This window comes from Pagrus pagrus (assembly GCF_965226575.1).
Source record: "Pagrus pagrus genome assembly, chromosome: 20".
Taxonomy (NCBI): Eukaryota; Metazoa; Chordata; class Actinopteri; order Spariformes; family Sparidae; genus Pagrus; species Pagrus pagrus.
The window spans coordinates 5467518-5488747 of record NC_140207.1 but is presented as its reverse complement, the minus strand read 5'-3'; the positions used below and the strand labels follow the sequence as shown (position 1 = coordinate 5488747).

The 21230-nt window shown below is 43.1% G+C and overlaps 1 protein-coding gene across 6 annotated transcripts in view; it reads left to right on the top strand.

Annotated features, from left to right (window-relative positions):
• dpp6a (dipeptidyl-peptidase 6a) overlaps positions 1–21230 on the top strand; it is a 226423-nt gene that overhangs the window by 174977 nt on the left and 30216 nt on the right. For all 6 annotated transcript variants that reach the window (XM_084340342.1, XM_084340344.1, XM_084340345.1 and 3 more), the window contains 3 exons: positions 5610–5708; positions 20132–20226; positions 20692–20766. In XM_084340342.1, coding sequence (XP_084196468.1) covers positions 5610–5708; positions 20132–20226; positions 20692–20766 — 269 coding nt within the window. The remainder of the gene's footprint in view (positions 1–5609; positions 5709–20131; positions 20227–20691; positions 20767–21230) is intronic.

Genomic DNA, 21230 nt, shown 5'->3' with positions numbered 1-21230 from the left:
CTTCTTTTTGAAACCAGTGGATTTCCCCACCTGCTGGCCATTAGAAAGAATGCAGGTTGAAGGCACTTCCACATTGGCTTCACTTTTCAGACCCTAAAAATCTCCCCAGATTCAGAGTCCTGGTCTGAGTTGCTGTAAATCGCCTCTGTACTGTATTCCCTGTCATTGAGCTGGCCTCTGTTGGTCTTGGAGGACAGTTTGAGCTCCTCTGATTGGATGGTCAGGGGCAACGTGCTATGCCGTATGTTGTAGCATGTGGTTTGAAACCTCAGTGCATACACAGGAAGTTTGTGTCTGCCTCTTAGACTTTGTGAAACCTCACCGGAGAAAACGTCCTCGCACAAATTTGCATTAATCATACACAAAATGTTCCTACAGTTAGAAAAGCTTTTATACATATTTATAAATGATACCTCTGAATGTACAACTTTTATTAAATATGCACAAAATATTTCTACAGCTACAAAACTTCTTAACCTTTTTTACATTCACACATTCAGATATGTTCAAGGATTTCTTTTTCACATGCACACAAAAGTTTATATACAACTGCAGGCTGTGGATTTATTAGTGAACATCATTTCACAAGCCAGAAATGTCAATGACCCTTTCATACTTTCATATATTTAATCCAGTTTTGCTTCGGTTCTTTTCAACCCTGTTTATGTCTTTCTGTATAAATGACTTTATATAACTTTAACATCTTGTTGTAATTCCTTTTTATGCCTTATGTAAACACTTTGAATTGCATTTATGTAGAAGGTGCTCTTCGGATGAACCTGAATGACTGTGCTTCTTCAGCTATTGAAAATAAACTTTCAAGACTCTTGAATAAACATTTCCTAGTTCTAGCTGACTATCTTTAGATAGTGAAGTTAAGACCGCACAAGCAAATTAAAGACATTTTATGCGCTAAATGATCATAAAGTTATATAAAAACACAATAATTGCAGCTTTACTTGCTGTTCAAATGGGTTTGAGTTAACAAATCAGACATCAGAATTGTCTGCAACAGACTCCAAAGCTCAGGAACAACAACGTGACTGCGTAAATTCCAGTTTTTCTTACTGTATGATCTCAGACTCTTATGATCACATCCAGTTTCAGAAATCTCACACTGATCCGGAGGCTCACATTTTTTCTACAGTGGTGTTAACATGACAGAGGAAGACGTTTAGTGTCACTTTATGTTGCCAGCCTCTGTCTGAACCTCCCCTTCTCCCGTCCGTCTGCTCTTTAAAGCTGATTTCTCTGACGGCTGCGGCGCACAGATCAAAGCACGTGTCAGATTAAAATTAGCGAACGTGGTCACAGTTGTGCTGAGGAATCATTTGGAGGTTCTTCTTTGACGCTCAGTGGTGCTACGAAGGTTAGAAAAACTTCTCCCTTAATAACTCCGGTCCGTTTCTCCAGCTGTCCAATTACTGACGTGTGTTTGATCGGTCGATGTGAGTTCACCTGACATGGTGTTCTGCAAATGTGAGTTTGATATTACACGATGCATAGTGGTTCTTACTTGACCTCAGCATTATAAATCAGCCTGTTAAGCTTGTGGGATTGTTGTCAGATTGATATCATTGTGGGTGTTTTACCCATTAACTCTTTCACGTTAATCCCCTTAATTTTAGCTGCATTAGCAGCTTGACTGTAGGGAACGCTTTGGTGTCAAATGAAATCTCAACAACTGTTGGACGGATTGCGATGAAATGTGTGCAGACATTCATGTTACATTTAAATTTAATTAAGTTTATAACCAAAAATAGACTTTTAAGGTCTGAAAAGTGAAGCCAATGCTTGTGCCTTAAACTTACAGACAGCGACTCCACTGGTTTCACAAAAAAATCAGATTCTATGTAAGCTTATGAGAAAATGACCCTACTTCTCACTTGATTTATTGCCACTGTGAACCGTTTCCTAATGAGTTCATGGTCTCAATCTATAGCTCCAGGTCTTCTTCATTACAGCATGATGTTCATTTTGTAAATTATGGTCCTGTTTAGAGTAAAATAGACGATAAAGCAGGGTGTGTTTTACATGTGGTCACTTCTGGCTCTAAAAAACAAGATGGCGACCGACATAATGCCAAAATTCATGGCTTCAGAACAGTAGTCCGAACATCAGTGGGTGACGTATACTTAGTTTGAATAATAAGCTGCAAAACTGGAAAAACTATGGTGCAGTAGCATAAAGACTGCCCGAAATACTAGATACTTTCTCACCCCCGAGAAAGCCTGAGTGCTGCTGCCCGTCAGCTTCAGCTGTACTCTGTCAGCATTGTAAGCAGGTTAGCAATGCTGATGTTAGCATTTTGCTCAAAGCACCGCTGAGCACAGGTGCAGCCTCACAGAGCTGCCATAGATTCCTACCTTTAGAGCCTTTGTCAGTATGTTATCCAACCAGCTTTGAGATACTGTATCTCACATATTTGGTCTATCTGTGTAAAAAACCTTTACTGCTATAACTGCATGATAATGGGCATTGTTGAGGAGGGGTTGTGCTGGTACTTAAGCTTCAGCATCTGAGACTTTACACTTAGTTGCATCCTTTATAATGCAAGATCACAGTAGCTTACCAAAAGCTTTTACCTGTCTGAGAGCCTGTAGAAGAGTCTGGCTTAAAAAATGTTCGACTCTGATATAAATGCACGCAATTATATTTTTATCACATGAAAAACAGCAGTATGATCTTCTGATGGTTCAGTTTCAAAGCTTTCACTGCTGTTAAACCGGCACAGTGGGTCATCAGACCTGATGGACCTGGAAACTCACCTAAAAGCATTTTCTTTATTCTGGGTTTCAATAGACGACTGTTGTCTCTACAGCGTCACATGATAGTCTGCACACTGATGCGCTGGCTTTTTGACCCTGCAGAGAAAATTCACAATGAAAGAGTCGTTGATTCTTCTGGCATGAAATCTGAATGCATTTTAGTCGAGTCATTGTTGATCTCTTGCTGGAGCCTTTTTGTTGCTGCATAAAGTTTTTTTATTATTATTATTGTTACGTAAATCTGAACTTCTTTGCATTTTTTTTCTTCTTTTTGTTACACTGGAGACAATTTTTCACTTGTTTCATCGGTTTTCTTATTTATCTTCTTTAACTTTTATAACTTCACCTTTTTGTGAAGAAATGTTAATTTTTGTATGAAGGCTGATGAATGAAAATGAATTTTAATACTGATTGTAGTAATAGTTTTGCTGTAGCAGTTGGGATACAAATGATCCTTTATTTGAAGGATTAGCAAACACATTTTGAAGGAGTATTGAACGTATAAAAGCTCAGTCACCATTAACACAAATTTACATCATTTTCACACACAGCAGACAAATTAGCTCCATAAAAAATATGCTGATTATGTAATCTTGTTACATTTTATTCCTTTTCTCCCCAAGCCAGTCATTCAAAATATCTGTTTTTGACGACGCCATGAGCATCCCCTCCCCCTCCTGTAATCTAGACGTCATAAAGTACATTTTGTGGAAGTGTTGACACGAGAGGCTTGCAGAGAAGTACAATGCCAGCACTCAATCCGGTGACTCACTCCTGCTTTGCCTGCTGATCGTGTCTCCATTGTCTAAACTCTAACATCCTTTCTGATGCTGTTACAGCCGATAAAAAAATGTCACCTCACATATGAAGCGGCAGCTGCAGCGCGGACGCAGACGGCTTAGCAGAAGGATTAAACATCACACGTCGGAGAGACAGTCCTGTAGCCAAACTATCACAGCTTTGATCCTCGCAGAAACCCGACGTGTCCGTCAGCTGCCTCGTCGAAGGGTCCGCGTGCAGGAGAGATTTTTTTTTTGAAGTGTGTTAAATCAAAACTTGCCAGAATGAATCTTGGCTGGATAAAAGGCACCTTTACTTGGATTGCACCTTTCAACAACAACAGCATAAAAGACGCGCGACAAAGCCTCACCTGACGTATTGCCACGTGCACGGAGGTGAAACGCTTCGTATCATGGAGCAGGAGGTGATGTGACGAGCATTGATGGATGAAATTGGGCTGAAGTGAAATCGCAGGAGGCATCTGCTGTGAATATGCACATCTGGTCAGATGATCAGAGGCGGCGCTGCTGTTAATCAAAGGCCTGAGGGAGTCAAAGCGATGCTGCGCTTTGTTATTTTCTCTCTCCTGTGTTTTCTTTCCTCCTCTCCGTCTCAGCTGCGCTCTTTCTTCTTTTAAAGGTGAACAGTTGCAGCCCGCGGGAGAAAGTTGTTAAGATGCAGTTGGAGATCAAAATGTGTCGAGGGGATGTTGTGTGTTCTCTCGGCATTTGTTGTCAGAAGTAGCAAGACAATTATTCTTATCTTTGTTAGCTTTTTTTTTCGGTGTCTTCGTAGCGCCTGGATTTATTTGTATTTCAGCCTTTTTTCTCTTCAAATTGTCGAACGAAAGTTAAGACGTGTTTCTGACTCCTCCGTCTTTACTCACGGCTTACTTTGAAACGGTGAAATAACTCACCCACTCTCAACAGCAGAATAAGCTGGATCTCATTTTTCTTTCACATTTAAAGACTCTTCTTCCTCGTCTGCTCAGTGTTGTACCCAAAAGTCATACTCGAGTACAAGTAAAGATATCATGTTAAAATATTACTTCGTCTGAAAGTATCTGATATTAAATGTACTTATGTATCAAAAGTAAAAGTATGCAGATACTGTATACTACGGGTCGATCAATTATCGGATCAGATATTCAGCTTTTTTCTGATTATTGGAATCTGTTTGTTTGAATAAGTTAATTTAAACATGCAGTCATTTGGCTCCGATGCAGCATGTAATCTGAAAAGTAACTAATAACTAAAGTAAATTAATGAAATGAGTAAAAAGGACAAGATTTGCCTCCAAACTGTGCTGGAGTGGAAGCGTAAAGTACCAGAAAATGGAAATACTCAAGTAACAAGTAACTCAATATTGTACAAACTGTATGCTTGAAGGTGCCCAACCTTTCTAATTGCATTCATTGTAACTCCCCAACATCGATTGTAGAGGGACCTTGTTGTTGTCATGCATTGTTTACATCCACGTCCACTTCCTGCCAGTCTTTCTCTTCTTCTTCACGGCCTTTGTTGGCACATTGTTGCTACCTGTAGACCAGTGGAAACCATTGACTTTGTCCCCGTAGCTAACTTTGTCCTCGGGCACATGAAGCAACAAAAAAAAGGGAACCCAGGAATAAATAAATCCCGCCACAGAGGACCTTTATTCGCTCTGCAAACAGCTACATCTGCACTTATATCCAGCTGGATATCGATCCGTCTAACAAACAAGATATTTCTGATGATATCTTACAGCAACACTTGCGGTCTGATTTCTCATAAAGCTGCCAGATGAGCTTTTTTTTAGGAACCGGACTGAAATTGGAGAGACATAAACTCTGTAGTGAGGACTTGAAGAATCAGTCCGAACATGATACAACAAGCCTCGCTCTCATATAAAAGCATTATCCTCGAGTCATATCGTCGTGTTATGAGGTTTTATCAAGCTCATAAAGCATTTTTACTACTCACTCCGGGGTGTTATGAAAAAGAAACACTTTCAAGTGTTTCTGTAAGTCGCACTTTGCTGAGTCGTCTTTATGTTAACCTCGTTGTTGTTTCCTTCTCGCAGGTGAGGACGACCGCCTGGCGCTCAAGGGCAAGGTGACCGTTGGAGACCTCTTCAGAAGAGACTTCAAGGTCCACGACCCCAACGCCAAATGGATCAGCAGTGAGTAACACTATTAGAAACTGCGTAACTGCTCTGTAGTCTGATGGACACCAGAGATCCTGAGATGGATTTGAACAGATATGAGCTTATATGCCCGCCCTAGAGCCTACAACAGCCAATGGGTGATGGTGCAGACAGGTGACCCACTCTTTCTTCTTTCTCTGCTCTCCTGAATCCAACAATATAAAGTTTTTATCAGTTTTTAAAGCCCTGAACTTCGTCGGCAGGGTTGAAAACTTTAAAAAATGTAAGTAGTTTATACATTTTGCTCTATGAAAAGGCGTTTTTTCCACTGAAGCACTTGTTTTTGACTATTTTATATACATAAAATTAGTGTGAATGAGGAAATAAAGAGCTATAATGAGTTTGTGCCTCTGTTACACTCTAGCAGGGTATTTTGCCAGGTCCCTGAATATTTCCTTCTGTTCAGTGTTGATTTTCCTTGATTTTCCAGCTGACAGGGGCAGTTTCAGGTCATCTGCAGGGTTATTTTTGCTATAAAAGCTTGAGGTGAGAAAAATAAATAAATTATTCAGTGTGTTCAAACTCCTATAGATTAACACCAGAAGCACTTACAGAGCATTTGACAGCTTGGGAGTAAAAAAATCAGCTTATAACCTTTCAAAAGCGCCCCAAACCATCCCTGTACTCAACGACTGTTTTGAATTTACTTAAGTCTAGACTGGGAGTCTAGACGATTCAGGATCATTTAGCAGAAAGACAGTCTTCTTAACCAGCTGTTGACCCATCAGAATCAATAAACGCGGTGCTGAAAAGGGCGTAGACACCCTAACAGAGGGAAAGGATGGTTACATTGAAGATTTATTGTTCCTAAAAACGAAGACATCGGTGGTTTTTAGATGCAGGAGAGCAGATTTGCTGCAAAGAATGTCACAAAGACACAAAACGACACTGCTTTACATCTTAAAACACCTGTTTCTGTAAGTGGTAACTGGTAATAATGCACCTGTTAAAGGTATCGATGTGTGTTTTAAGTAAACAGCTTGTGTTATTTCAGTTATTGTAATGAGAATATCACAGCTCATGATATATTTCTGTGTTTAGCTTCGTAACAAATGACAAAAAGTAGGTGTAAGTGTGTGTTTGTCCCCTCGCTGTGAATGTTTCTGTACATTGTGTATGTGTGTGTGTGTGTTAGTCTGCCCTTGCTGTCTGGCGTTCCCCCCCATGCGATTTATTCCATATGCTTCAATAGCTGCCCAATTATCTGTAACCACAACCCTCATTTTTCTGTGATCAATGACAGCGTGTGGATGCTGCTATTGTACCAATTCATCACCACCAAATTTCAGCGGCTTGTTTTTTTTTTCTTTTTAATAGCGCCACTCTGACAGCATAAACACTGACAGCGCCGCAGGGAGCCAATAAGAGGGAAATTGTATACTTTATTTTGTGTCGAGGTAAAACAGAGACGTGATGCAGCCTCGCGCGTCTCGCCGCCGCAGCCGCCGAGGAGGACGATCACAGCTCCGGGATGTGAGGAATCTGTACAGCTGAAGGATTAATGAGCTGGTGTTTTGTCTTCCTCTCGTGCCCGGCTGAAGCTGTCTCCTCCAATCACTGGATCTGAGATGGCTCTTAGAGACGGGCGCAGCTGCTAAATCTCATCTCGCTGAAATCCAAAAAGCCTTCCCCTCTGTGATTGGCTGTAATTAGAAACGCTGGAAACCCATGTTTATTATATTAGCGACGGGGAGCTCTGGCTGGATCTCACATGGTGAGCCGGGTAAACACACTGTGTGTTTCAGCTACAGGTCCCCCATACTGTATGTGTTCAAGGATGCGACGACTCTCGTGTGGCTGATTTGTCGCCTGTTCCTCGCCGCGACCCACAAACGCTGCGAGCGAATCGATCGCGCTTGAACGGGCCTCGCGAACTGTACACATCTGGACGCAAACATCTGTTCTCGATCAGCGACTAGAGGAGCGTTTCTCATTCTGAATTGCGTAAGATCATAATGATCGGTGGAAATTAATCTATCCGTGTAATAATCCACACATGCAGACGAAGCCGGCATGAAACCAGACGTGTCCTCAGTAAACCGTCCGCTCTTTCATCTCCTCCTCTCCGAGCTGTTGGCAGCACCGTCCCTGGTCTGGAGGTATTTTCAGCGTATCATTCATTAGATGGAGCTGACAAGGAGGAGAGAGGGTGAGAAAAAGAGGAAGAGGCATCCATCAGCTGATTATTTTGTCTTCCTTAAGTCTGTCATTTTTTTTTTTTTTTCCTCACCAGACCCCGGTGCTCAAACCCACCTGCATGCCTTCAGCGCTGTCTATAGGATTTGCCGTAATGGCTTCCCCGGTCGGAGGCTGAAATTGAATTTTTTTAAAACCTAATTTAGCCTCGGTTTTATGTTTTTCCCTTCCCCTGGCCGTCTCCACCTATCATTCAATTCCCCGGAGACAGACTGGATATAACCTCCAGAATCCCTAATGATCACACATTAGGCTATTTATACCAGAAAAAAATGGCTTCCTCACGTCTTGTCCAACAGCATTAGCTCAAATATATTCTGCACTTAAGTATCATTAGGTGCTCTTAATCTGCTCCTCTCAGTGGTTGCAGAGATTGCGAAAACGCTGCCCGTGCAGCCGATGGATCATCATTTTAAAGGAGGAAATGCGATCCGAGAAGGCTGGTTTGAATAACAGGTCCATTAGTTTGAAGGCTTGTCAGACGCCTGAACGCTGAACTCTGGAAAGTTAGTGCGGAAGCAGTTTTTGTATCTTCCGTCGCAGCGATCAACAGCAGGAATATCCTGTTCTCGTTACAAGAAATCTGCCAGGGACGAAATCTACGTACGAGGCCTGGGATTACTGCGGCTCTAAAAACAGAGGCAGCGGTGTCAGCGCTCACTGTTCAGACTGCAGGCAAATCAGATTTGTTTCTCAAACTGGATCTGAAAGAGAGATCGTCTGCAGTGTCATCTGTAAGTGATCGGATCAGGTTTCTGTTTCCATACACCAACTTACCTGTTGCTGTGGTAACGATGCAGGCGTCAGTCCCAACAGAAACATGATAAAAGATGATCCATCATCTCGATCTCCTGCACGCCGCTCTGCTGGCTGCAGCACACTGAGACACGTCTGTAAAACTCTGATCTGAAACTAATTTCAAACCATCCCCAGATGTGTCTCATTGGTCTGTTGCTAGGCAGACTTCCTAAAATCAATCTGGATATGCCCAAAAAAATGACTTGGGCTGGCAGTCTTTGTAGTGGCAGTATTTATAAACCTGGGCCCTTTATTGACTTGTTTTGGTCTGTAAATGATTCATACTTACCTATTTTTTTGATAATCAGTCCAATAGATAGCTTCAGCTAGCAGCTGCGACACAGCTGTAAAAGCTGCAGTGTAAACCTTTGGAGCAAGACCGACGTTATGTTTTTATTACTGACAGGCCGAGGTTGTTATTCTAAGTGTCTAACGTTATAGAAACTTTTCAGAGACAGCTTTTTTTTTAAATAATAAAATAAACTCGTTCAAGGCGAAGTCTCACTCTGAAATCTCGCAAGAGGCGAGGAAGACGAAGGAACTGCCAGCAAGAATTTATTTTGAAATTCACCTGGTGAGATGTCTGAGCGAGACTTGTGTTTCTGATTACAAAACAGATCTCATTATTTAACAAAAGGGTCCCTCTCTGTAGGAATCATTTCAGTGCTGTTGTCAGACACCTCTCTGAATAACAGCCTCAGCCTGTTGGTGTCAAAAAACTTAACTTTGGCGGATGCAGTTGCCCCAGAGATTACGCTGCAGCCGAGATAAACTACTCGAGCACTTCCAAAATATTTGGTAGGTTTGAATCCTTGTCACACCAACATGTAATGTAGATAAAGGGCTTTTAAAAATACCAGAAGTACAGTGTTTATAATCTAGCTTTTTCCACACTGTCTGCTTGTTTCTTGTAGCGATGTTGCTGCACACACAGATCTCAGTAATTAACTTGAGACAACAATGTTGGCATAACAACTATAATTGGTCGCCAAAGGAAACAAAATTAACCCAAGCTGCAATCATCTGAAATCATCTGCTCATTCTGTGATGCATCCAACACAAGCTGCATAAACTCCTCCACCCCGCATCAGTAATCTGATCACGCCCTGCAGCCGTCACTATACGTCCTCCCGGCTGGGTAATTGCACAGTAAGCAGGCGCCGCAGATATCTCACATGTGCCCGTTTCTCACCCCTCCGTCTGAATCAAACAGACGCAGCATCAACATCCCTCTCACACCACCAAGGTGAAGCGAAGCCCTGTGGGACACGACGCAGGCGCTTCAGCAGCTGCTTGCCATTTTTAATGGCCACGTTCCTCTTGTTTGCAGCTCCAGGACGCCCCTGCGATGTTTGTTAAATACGGCGAGGGGGAGCCATTTGTAAAAAAAAAACAAAAAACCCTCGACCACGATTGGGAATAACTGGAAGTGTTATCGCTGTGACTTTGAGGGGCGACTTGTGACTGCGATTTAGATAAGAGTGAAGCATGGTGATGTTTGCTTTGTGGAATGCGCGTCGGAGAATTACCTCGTTCCTGAATGATGCACAACCTCTCATCTCTAATGTTTATGTAAAGCAATCACTTTGCAGAAGATTAGCCAGTTGTCTCGCTCCCTTATTGACTTTTCATAGCTCTGCTCCCGTGACACGACATGAGTAATGATGTGAATGTCATTTGTTAATGGAGCTCTGCGAACGGCTCTTTTTCTTACACAATGAGACACGTCGAATTGGCCCAAACACCGGCTTCATTCAGCGTCACAGACAATCAGCCTTTGTGATGTTCTAACATTATGTGAAGCAGCAGGTGCAAATATCCCCTTCTGAGATCGGCCCGCTTTTACAGTAAACACGGCTGATGCTTAATTCGAGAGGACGTCTTGGCAGCGAACTCAAAATCCCGCCGTCTTCGTCCTCCTTTTTAAAGCGACGCGACAACGAGTCTTCTGACAGGAACGAGCCGTCGCAGCGTGCTGATGTTGTTGAGGGATACAGCAAGAGAAAGATAAAGCACCTGATGCAGCGCTGGAGAGGAGGAAGAAGCAGAGATTCAGAAATCATACGTTTGCTTCAGAGCGTCTCATGACAAATTCAGCAGTCTCTTAGCTCCTTAGCTGCTAACGTCAAGGCAACATCTGAGGAGCCGGATGTCGTCTTTGATCCGAGTTTTTGAGAAACAAAAAGTGAAAAACAGCAATTTCAGGCGCGCTGTGTCCAATTTAGGAATTTTGCCCAAATTAGACTCACAGTGACACAGAGGCTTTAATGATTCTCGCTTTGATTACCGTGCTGCGTTGCTTCCTTTCATGAAATCAATTCAGCACAAAGATTATTGATCAGAGCTTCAAGAAGACTAAATCACACTCGATTTCAGTTTTTTAAAATTTAATACAAGAATTTGCTGATGAAAGGTAAAGCTGAAGTCAGATCTTTATCTTCAGACGGGATCTCGGAGTCGATGGGGGTCGAGAAACATCCAGTCTGCAAGTGTTTGACTGGTGATGTGAGCGCTGATGTTTAAATCACAGCTTAAAGCCCAAACCTGCACGCTTTGAACGTAGCATTGAACTTTATTTCCAATCTTTAGACTGCATTTTATCTAAGCAGCGTTCTGTCGGGCTTCTTTTATAACATGAAAACAAAAGGGCTGCTTGTTTTATGTATGAGGCTTTGCGTGATCTCGCCCCACCGCTTTGAAAGTGAATGAATCTAACAGAAGGCTGGCTTGATATCAGCACCAGGGCCGCCATCAGAGGGGACCACCTTCAGAGATAATGCGTCGTCAGTAAAGGGAAGTCAATACTTGGGTGACCCACCAGTTGCTAGAAGGGAGAGTCAGATATAATGACGCCGATCATAGATCGTGACGCCAATCGTAGATCGTGAACAACATGATTTGATTGTTTGCTTGACTAGCCACAGGACTTTGGCTCCTAATAGCTTAAAAGCAATAAAGTGTTCTTATTTTATGCTACTAAAGTGGCTAAAACAGTCAAATTCGATGGGCTGTTTTCACCCAAACAAAGGGGGGGACATGACGCGTTGGACAAGTCCCCACATGGGCTGCTCTCATCTATATTTGTGTCTGTATACTGTTACATTTTTGCCTTGGGACTACAAAAATACCATGTTTGTGTTCCCTTGTTATCAGCACAAGTACAGTGTTGGGACTAGTCTGTCGGTGTAAGGACGTGACTTTACAGTTATCTTAGTGGTGGGCACTTGATGTCAGACATAATAATCTCAGTCATGTTGCAGCAGGCTTGTAGTCAGCTCATCAGCTCGCTCGCTAAAGGATCAGTCCGTTCTGTTCCTTTGCATTTTTCTGTGTTTACACTTAACCATAGTGCACTTTTTAATGCTTCATATTATATGCGTATTATTTTCCCACTGGCCGACTTTTTCTTTTTCTACTTGCCTTTCTTTTCCATCTAACATATATCTGCTTTTATCACTGTTACAGCAGCAGCAGCAGCAGCAGCGGTCGTATTTCCCCACACTTACCATCTTTTACAGCCTGCCGGTGTCGTCCCACAGCGGCGAGCTTAAAAACACCTATTGTGTTGTTTAGTTCTGCCTGCAGGGACGAGAGAAGACTGCGACCATGTTAATTAATAACACACACACACACACACACACACACACACACACACACACACACATCATGCTAACTCCTCCATCTACAGTGATATACTTATGGACTCGCTGTACTCGTTTGCGTTTCTGATGCATACATGATGAATATTGATGATGAAGGGTGAATATTTCTGCAGCAGCCACCGCTTCATGTTCGGACGGATGCTGCAGCCCCGAATCTGCAGCCAAACGCCTCCACAAACCACATCCCCGTGATAATGCCTGCTGCACGTTCACACCCAAGCCGTGAAATGGACTTACAATCCTTTTGAATTCACTTCAGCGGTGTTATCAGTGAGAATTCATGGCTTCGGCTGTGTTTGCGTAGACGCTGTGAGCACGCCCGCGCAGCGAGAGGCCCGCTGGATCGTTTTGTTGCAGCGATTCTACAAAACACGTTCATTTATGAATGAATGAACGGGTCCACACGGATGATGTGCTCGTATATGTTCTTCCTTGAGTATAATTAGGTTTGTGGGGTTTGTAAAGTATCACCACAAAAAGCTCAAATATTGAAGTTTTCGAGGGAAACTACTTCAAGGGCTTGTACAGTAACACTGAAGTGCCTTTCCTGCTGGCCGAACAGGAGCGAGCGCTCACTGCTGCGATGTTTATTATCGCTATAATTATTACTTTACGGGCCCTAGCCTCTGTAATGATCTTAATTATCATGAGCGGGGCCAGGTCTTTTCAAGTTCAGCGACTGGTTTGCGAGCACAATAAAACACGACGCCGCCACGCTAACACACACACAAGGAAGAGAGGAAGATGGAGCGCAGCAGGGCCGTGATGATGAATGGAGCAGCGACCGAGGATATGGATTCAAGAGGAGTATACGAACAGCTGGCACACACTGGTGAAAACGGCCGTCACCCCCAGAGGCAGCGAGTCAAATCGATCACGCAGTGACTTTAGGATTAATTGCAAATGGAGGTTACAGGTTACAAAAATGCACACGGGTTTGATGGAGGGTTTCTGAGAGCACTCACAGGCTCTCCTGGGAGTCGTCCTGGAAGGGGATATGGAGTTGGATGAGCAGTCGGTGAGCTTTTGAGGACTTAATGTTGAGGAAAGTCTCCACAGGTAATGGACTTTTAAGGATATAGTCCAACAGTGTGTCCCGGCCAAACTCGAGGCTCTGGGTGCTTAGTCGCCCCTCGTTCTCATGGACAGGTGGGCCTCAGTCTCGAGGTTATACGTGTCAAAACACTGATGCAAACTAAAAACGTACCCAAAACTTCAGTTCAATCAATTCTCTATTACATTCATAATAAACTCCAGAGAGGTTATTAGCTCTGAGCTCCTGGGCCACACGTTTACTTAAAATGTGTGCTTTCTAAAGCTTCCTAATGCACCTGTGTTTTTTTTTTTAGCTCAGCAAAGCTTGAAGTTGTTCATCATCGCTGCGTCGTCACCGTGTGCAGCTTTTTTTCTTTTTTTTTTGTGCTGCGTCCTTCAGTTTTGGCGCTGACTCGTGTTGTTTAAGTGGTCCTCATCGTATGTTTGAGCTCAATGGAGGCAACATTTATAAAAAGGCTCGTAACAGCTCACCTGTGTGCGAAGCTTAAAGGAGCAGTTCGCCCAAAAAATGAAAATTCAGTTGTTCCCTGCTCATCCTCATGCTGTTGGGAAGTCAGGGGAAGTTTCACATTGTTGACTGCTATCAGCCGATCGGACAATAAGATGACGTCCACCTACAGCAGAGGCTGGTGTTCGTTGTGTCACATCATTTTGTCGGCTCATGGATGTGCCATCAGTTATAAGTGAGTTGTATAGCAGGCTACAGGGGCTGTGGAAGCAGCTACTTTAATAAAAGGAGTGTTTTCTTATGTAAAGGAAGGTTATATTACCGGTTTATTTAAAAATATAGTGTGCAGAAGGGCTGAATGTCTTTCAAACAGTTCAGGGTTTTTTAGAATAAAGATTTGTTTTCTTCCGCTGGCACAGAGCGGGGAATAAATAACACAAAAACTAAATAAACAACATTTTGAAATGTTAAAAAACATCCGTACCTGCTTTGTCTATCGGAAAAATTGTTATTTTAAACAGCGGAATCGATTTCAGCCTTAAATTTCACAACGGGGACGCCCCTAGATATTGTACCATCCTTTTTGGAAGCTGTCTTTTTTCATTTTTGACTCTCATACATATCAATTCCTGTTACTGAAGCTGTGTATTTCTGGGACTGTTGAGGGTGAGGGGTCAGTGAGAGGGCTAGAGGTCTCTTTTAAAGTTCAAACATTAGCCGGGACGCCTGCTGCCTCCAGATATACAAACCAAATAAGACTGAAAAAGACATCTTCTGTATTTGAGAAGCTAAACGTTATAAAACAGAAATGAATTACTGTTTCTTTGTTTTTCCAACCTTGATGGTGACAGAGGCAGCGAGCAGGTTGATTGGCGTCCCCGATAAGCGTAAATGACGTCCCGGTGTGAGAAGTGACCAGCTGCAGCTCCGGGTGGTTTCATACTTTGTCAGCAGGTTTTTTGCTCATTTATCACGCGGTCAGAAATAGAAACACGCTGATATGATGTGGATTCCTCTTCAAGAACAACACAAGACCGAAACTAGATGATCAGAAATATAAAGGGAAGATTTTTTAATTAAAACGCCTCCTGAATCTTTTATGAACCCATATTTCACTGCGTGTCCACACCAGTGGGTGGCGGAGATTTAAGACTGCATTACCGCGTCGGAGACTTCATTTTATTTAGCCTCAGACAGACACCATAATTCTCCCCTGGAAGCTTGTGTCACTTTTATCAAGACCAGTCATCATCTGCAGCCTTGGGCGTGGACAAATGACCTGGAACCGACAAGAAAAATCCAGAATTTAACACCGCAACCCAGACTCACCTCGTGAGGTAATACCACGGTCCACACAGTCCTCCCGGTCCAGTCCCCCCGGGGTGGGTGCTGTAATCACATAGTGATGTACACTGTGGAGGTTTTCAGTTCAGGTCCCAGCCCTACTGCGATCTTTTCTTTCATTAATCTCTGTTTCTTTATGATGGTTCGGTATTTCACTTTCCACTTCCTGTCTTTGTGTTTTTTCCTGATTGCCTGTTAGTTTCTGGTCCGTATTTTCCCTGCACTCGCTGCCCGTGTCCTCATGTCATCCCGGTTAGTATAATTGAGTTTTTGTGCTCTTGGATTCGTACTTTTATCGCCCGCCCTTTCTTTTGTAGATGCAGCTTCTTACATGAATACAGCTCGCTCTTTGTTACGTCTTGCATTTTTTTTTTGCCTGACCTTAACAATTTCTGAATAATCTTCTCCACCAGTCTACAGTTTAGTCTCGAGGAGTGCCTACTCAAGATAAATGATATTACGTGAGACAAAAAAGATAAAAAAAAACTAATCCAGCCGATCAGAACGTGCCCGTCGAGGACTCTCACGGCGCTCCGTCGGAGTGTTTTCAACCCTTTCAGCTGGAACAAAACACACTCGGGAGATCACTGAACGATGCGACTACAGTTGTGCTTTCAAGAAAGGGTAGAGATCCTGTGGGAATAGATAAGGAGGGCTGAGAGGGTAGTCGAATGAGCAGCTCTGTTAAAAAGCGAGCAATTACAGCGAGGGTCATTTCACCTCAGTACTGTAGTCGGTTTCTTTGAGGTTGTACTAACTAGTCTTTCTTGCAATGTTCTGTCTTTCTAATTAAGCTGTCATATTGCACATTAGGCTAAAAGGCTCGGTTGAAGCGTTAATGAAGCCAACAGTACAATGAAGCTGTTGAAGTGCTATAAAAAAACCTCGTCTCACAGGTGAGGAGAAGACGTAATGAAGGATCGGAGTGTCAGATCAGGTGAACGGTACAATGCGAGTCTGATTTTCTGTCATTAATAATAATGTTGAACTCGGTTTCTAAGGCTTGTGAGCATTTAGGGGAATCAACTGTCTCATTAACTCAACATAAATATAGTGGAGGGGATGCCAAATTGCACAAAATGGCAATTTCTACACAATCAATTTCTTTTTTGGTCTTTAAAATGTAAAATCGGTGCCTCTCAAAACCCCAAGATGAAGCTCTGTCTGCTCCCAACAGCTCTGCACTTAGTGCCACTCCTGGCTTTAAATGAATACTATCACGTGTGTTGAGTTTTATTTATGTTGACCCAGGTTTTGCGTGTTAGCATCCAGCAGCACAACATGCAAAAGTTTCACCGTACTTGGGTCTTAATTTGACCAAAGTCGGACGTTTCTGTAACCAAATCAGCAAAACATCTTCATCATCCTACTGATGTTTCTTGATATATATTTTAAATAAACGCTCTCAGACGGGAGCCAACTCATTCACAAACAACTCGTCATTAGTCCTCAAATGTGAGAAGTAGATTGTCAGAATAGTTGTTGATTAGTTTAGAAGTCGACTACTAATCGATTAATCAATGCAACGCTACTTTCTGTCTTTGAAACAACAGGGAGAACATTAAACCTGCCTGCCTCCATCACGTTATCGACCAGAGTTAGACTGTTTTTCTTCTGTTTTTTCAGTTTCCTGTGTAAATAACTTATCCAAGTACACACTTTGATAAAGGGAGGTCCACGGAGTTTAATCTTACAAACTATATATCGTCGGACTTCCTCCCCCGTCGCTTTCTCCATCTCACTCGAGCGTGTCGTCTCGTATCTCTGCCTCCCCGGAGTGAGGCAGGGTTAGGGCTGTGCCCAGGGCAGGAGGCTGTATTAATAAGACATACTACCGTGGAAAGGTATAGATCACAGGAGCAAACAGCGCCCTGGGCTAATGCACAGCGAGCGAGCGTAGAGGGGGAAAAGAGAAAGAGAGGGAGCTTGAGAGAGATAGATTGAAGGGAAGTCGTAATGCCTAGGGTACTGTGAGAGAATAGATGGCTCTCGGTGTTTGAAGGAGCAGAAAACAAAGAGTTGGAGAGGCGAAGGAGGGATGATAAGGTCTGAAAAGATGAACTCGGCAGGAGGGCTTATGAAAGGGCAGTGATGGGAAGGATTTGAGAGCTCTGACGTCCGTCTGAGGTTTCTTGTGGCGTGTGGATAAAGGCGGGGGGGGGAGAAGATCAGCGACTCGGTGAGGCACAAAGATGAAAAGGGTGTCTGGAAGGGAGGCAAGTCTCTGAGTAAGTCACGAAGCAGAAACTAAAGTCCAATCAATCCCTCCGACCACTGATTCATCATCATATTGTCTCGCTTTAAAGATCTATCGCCCGCGATTACCAATTCACGTATAAAAGTAGACCTTTTATCCAGATGCCAAATGGAGTCAAGCTAAAATAATGGAGCACGGTGGGGGGAAAAAGCAGCGCTCTGTTATTTATCCCCATGATTTCCATGAAGGAGTCCATTTTCTACCCTTGTTAGTATGCCAGTGGTTTTTAACAAGGAGACAAAAGCTGTTGAGGGGGCGTTTGGCTATGCCAGTCTAAAAATGTCTCAAACTGCTCTCCCAAGCACGTTCTGAATTAAAGCCATTGTGATGGTAATTTTGTCACCTCTAATGGACAATTAGATATGCTAGCAGATAGAGAGCACTCTGCATAACAATCCCTGGCTTCTAATTACCTCGCCAAATGGCGTGGTTGCTCGTGCGCCTATGGATCGCTAAAGCAATAAGAGCGAGCGGCGCAGACAGATTGAAGGTGAACGGGGGCAGTCGCTGTATTAAACTTATCCTTCCCTGATAAAAGCCTGATGGATGAGGAGCGGTGTGAACTTTCATACATCCGTCGAATAATGGCTCCCTTCAAGGGGTTTCCTCTCGTGGCCTGGAAGCTTTATTGTGTTCAGGCACATGGAGAGTGCTGTGTCTTCTCTGTGGCATCGAGGAGGTCAGACTGGAGAGCACTCGTATTAAAACCTGGTCGAAAGTTGAAAAATTCTCTACAAAAGATGATTTTTATTTTGGTGGAAATGTCAGTCTCTAGTGCTCTACATGTGAAGGACCATAAATGCGCATTAAAGGCCCTGAAAACCTATTTTCTTGTTTAAATGCTGCTTATCAGTGAGACATTCGTGCATGAAAACTTTGAACTGCTGTTTCACAGGAGAGATTTCTGTCCTTGGGTGTTTTTATCTAAGCTCTTCTCGCTGGTTTCCTGGTGATGGCTCGTCTGAGTTGGACGAGGATGAATTAAGGAAAGTTGCATTGTTAAAGAAAGTGAGGTAAAACTCCTTGATATGTCCCTTTATCAGGATACGCACCAAAAGTTAACGGGAGATATCCTCCATCCAAGTTTTGTGGAAATCCGTTCAGTAGTTTTTGTGTAACCCTGCTGACCAGCTGACCGACCAACAGACAAACGGACACGGATAAAAATACAACCTCGTAAGCGGAGGTTACAAATGCAGTCAGTAGCTGGATCAGGATCTTTATTAAGGAAGGCCGGTGGTGCTCATACCGCTTTTGTCCACAGGGGCCGCCAGAGTCAACAAACAATAAAGTTCCTTGTAGCTGCTTTAAAGTTCTGATCAAACTGCATTGACGCAGTCCAGATGATCAGATGAGAGTTTGTTACTGTTAAACTTTTGAATATTGTCTCAGTTTTTCTCTTCAGGAGCTGTTGTTGTTTTTTTTACAGTGCTTCAAAACTTTTGTTTATTGTATCTGCAGCAGAGACGACAGTCTGCTGATCAGTATCACTCATTGAGCGTCACTTACTGACAGTTTGGGCTTTCAGAACTGATTTATTTCCCCATTTTCTGCACCAACATGGTTAAAATCAGCGTTTGAGTTAAAAGCTGAGCTTTGTGAGGGGCTGTCACCAGCAGAGGTCTCTTATTGGTAACTTGGAAGCTAATTTATACTTTTACTTCCTATTTAATATATTTTATAAAGAATGTGTTGCATAATATTTGCTCAGCATCCTACTGCATCACATGGTGGCTCGCAGTCATTGTCACTTCTTTTGGAAAACCGCCCTGTTTATGTCATTCATTTAAATAATACTAAAATGCATTATCTGGGATTAAAACAGTGTTGCTAATGTATCGGCGACCCCTGTGAATGTATAATATGACTTCTCTTCATGCTTGAACAGGGTATATAACATTTTAAATCAGTGTACGACGCTCTTCAAAACAAACTAGTGTTTTCTGAAACACAAGACATAAGATTAATCACACTCCTGTTAATCATGGTCCTGTTCCGGTCCAGTCAGTTTATGAGCAGGAGGCATTGGATCCGACATACCAGAGCAAACCATTCAAACATATTAAGGCCTAATCTGTTAAACACAAAAGCTATCCGAGCCCTGCTTTTATATTAAAATCCACCGCACATATTTGTTCCACTTAGTGACCCGTTGCTAATTGTTGCACGCCTTTGATAAAAAGTTGCACCTTTTCGGTCGCTGATAGATTCATAAAACTCCCAAACGAGCCTAATTTAATGTGCCTTTGATATTGAAGAGGTAATAAATGGAGGCATCCCCTAAAATTTAATTATGCGGTTAATGCTCAAGACAGCTAATAACTTCATTAATGTTGAATATTTGCTGTTTTATTGTGCCGGCGGCAGTTATGTAACATTTTGAAGTGGAACATTTCTCGTTTTTAATTTCTTTCCCGTACAAAATATTGATGCAGGAAACCAAACATCTTGTTTTACTTGTGACGTATGAGACATCAGACAGCAAAGGAGTGTGTCTGACCTACAGGAGGGATTTGGGAATATCTGGATAACCTTCTGCCTTTCTTCCTGGAATGATTTGTGTCTGTAGAGTTGATACATTAAGAAATATCTGAAATCAAAGTCTTAATTTCTCTCTCTGTGACGTGTCTCCGTGCAGGTAATGAGCTTCTATACCGTAATCGTGAGGGCGACGTCGTCAAGCTCAACGTGGACACGGATGAGAAGGCCATCTTGGTGCATAACAAGAAGTTTGTAAGTGTTTTTCATCCCCTCTTCCCTCCTTAATTTCTCACAATCACAGAACTAAAGATCTGACCACGGCTGCCCATGAATTCAATTAAAACTTTTCTCGCAGCGTCAGCAAATCAAAGCACCCAAAGCTCTTTCTTTCTTCCCCACGAAGCTTAATCAAATGATCCATTATTACTCTGAAATGCGAGCTGCATAGTTAAAAACTGGAGGCTTGGGTTATGTGTTGAAACGAAGATGTAACGCCGTCTGCGCCGCGTCGGCTTGAGTGACGACACACAACATTATGTCTGCCATCAAATCACCAAGCCCCGGTGCAAAGATTAATGCGACTCCCATTTGCTTCAGGAGAGGAGCAATCCGTCAAACGCAGTCATTTAAGGACTGGTTTAATGAAAAAATACCACGCATGGTTAAAGGTCTCATCTTTTTGTTCCCCCTCCTCTAACGTCTGCTTCTCCTTCCCAGGAAATGTACAAAGCCAGCAAGTACGAGGTGTCTCCTGACATGAAGCATGTGCTGCTGGCCTACAACGTTGCACCGGTGAGCGTCTCATTTGTTTGCTTGTTTTTTGAATTAGCAAACTGACAGCCAAATATGTCAGCAGCCTCCACTTGGGGTTGGAGTGGGGTTTTGGCTCGTCGTGCGGCAAAGGAAGGAGGGAGGGAGGGAGGGAGGAGAAAGTAATCATTGCGGGGTGTGAAGGCCTGTCGCACACCGCTGCCTGTCAGCGACGGCGTCGGGGGGCCGGCACAGCCGAGCGGAACTGTAGCGAGGGAGGCAGAAACACAAACAAACCCCTCGGCGCCGCGCCGGCTCGCAGGGAGGGAGATGAGATCGACAGAAGGAACGGGAAGTATTGGCCGGGAATGCATCATTTCTGTGCGATGCCGAATAAAGCGTCCCGAGACTGCATCGCCTCTGCCAGCGCCCTTGTTATGCATCAAAGCGTCTCAGGCTCCTAACATAGGTAGATCAAATAAATCTAATCATTTTGCCAGCTGATG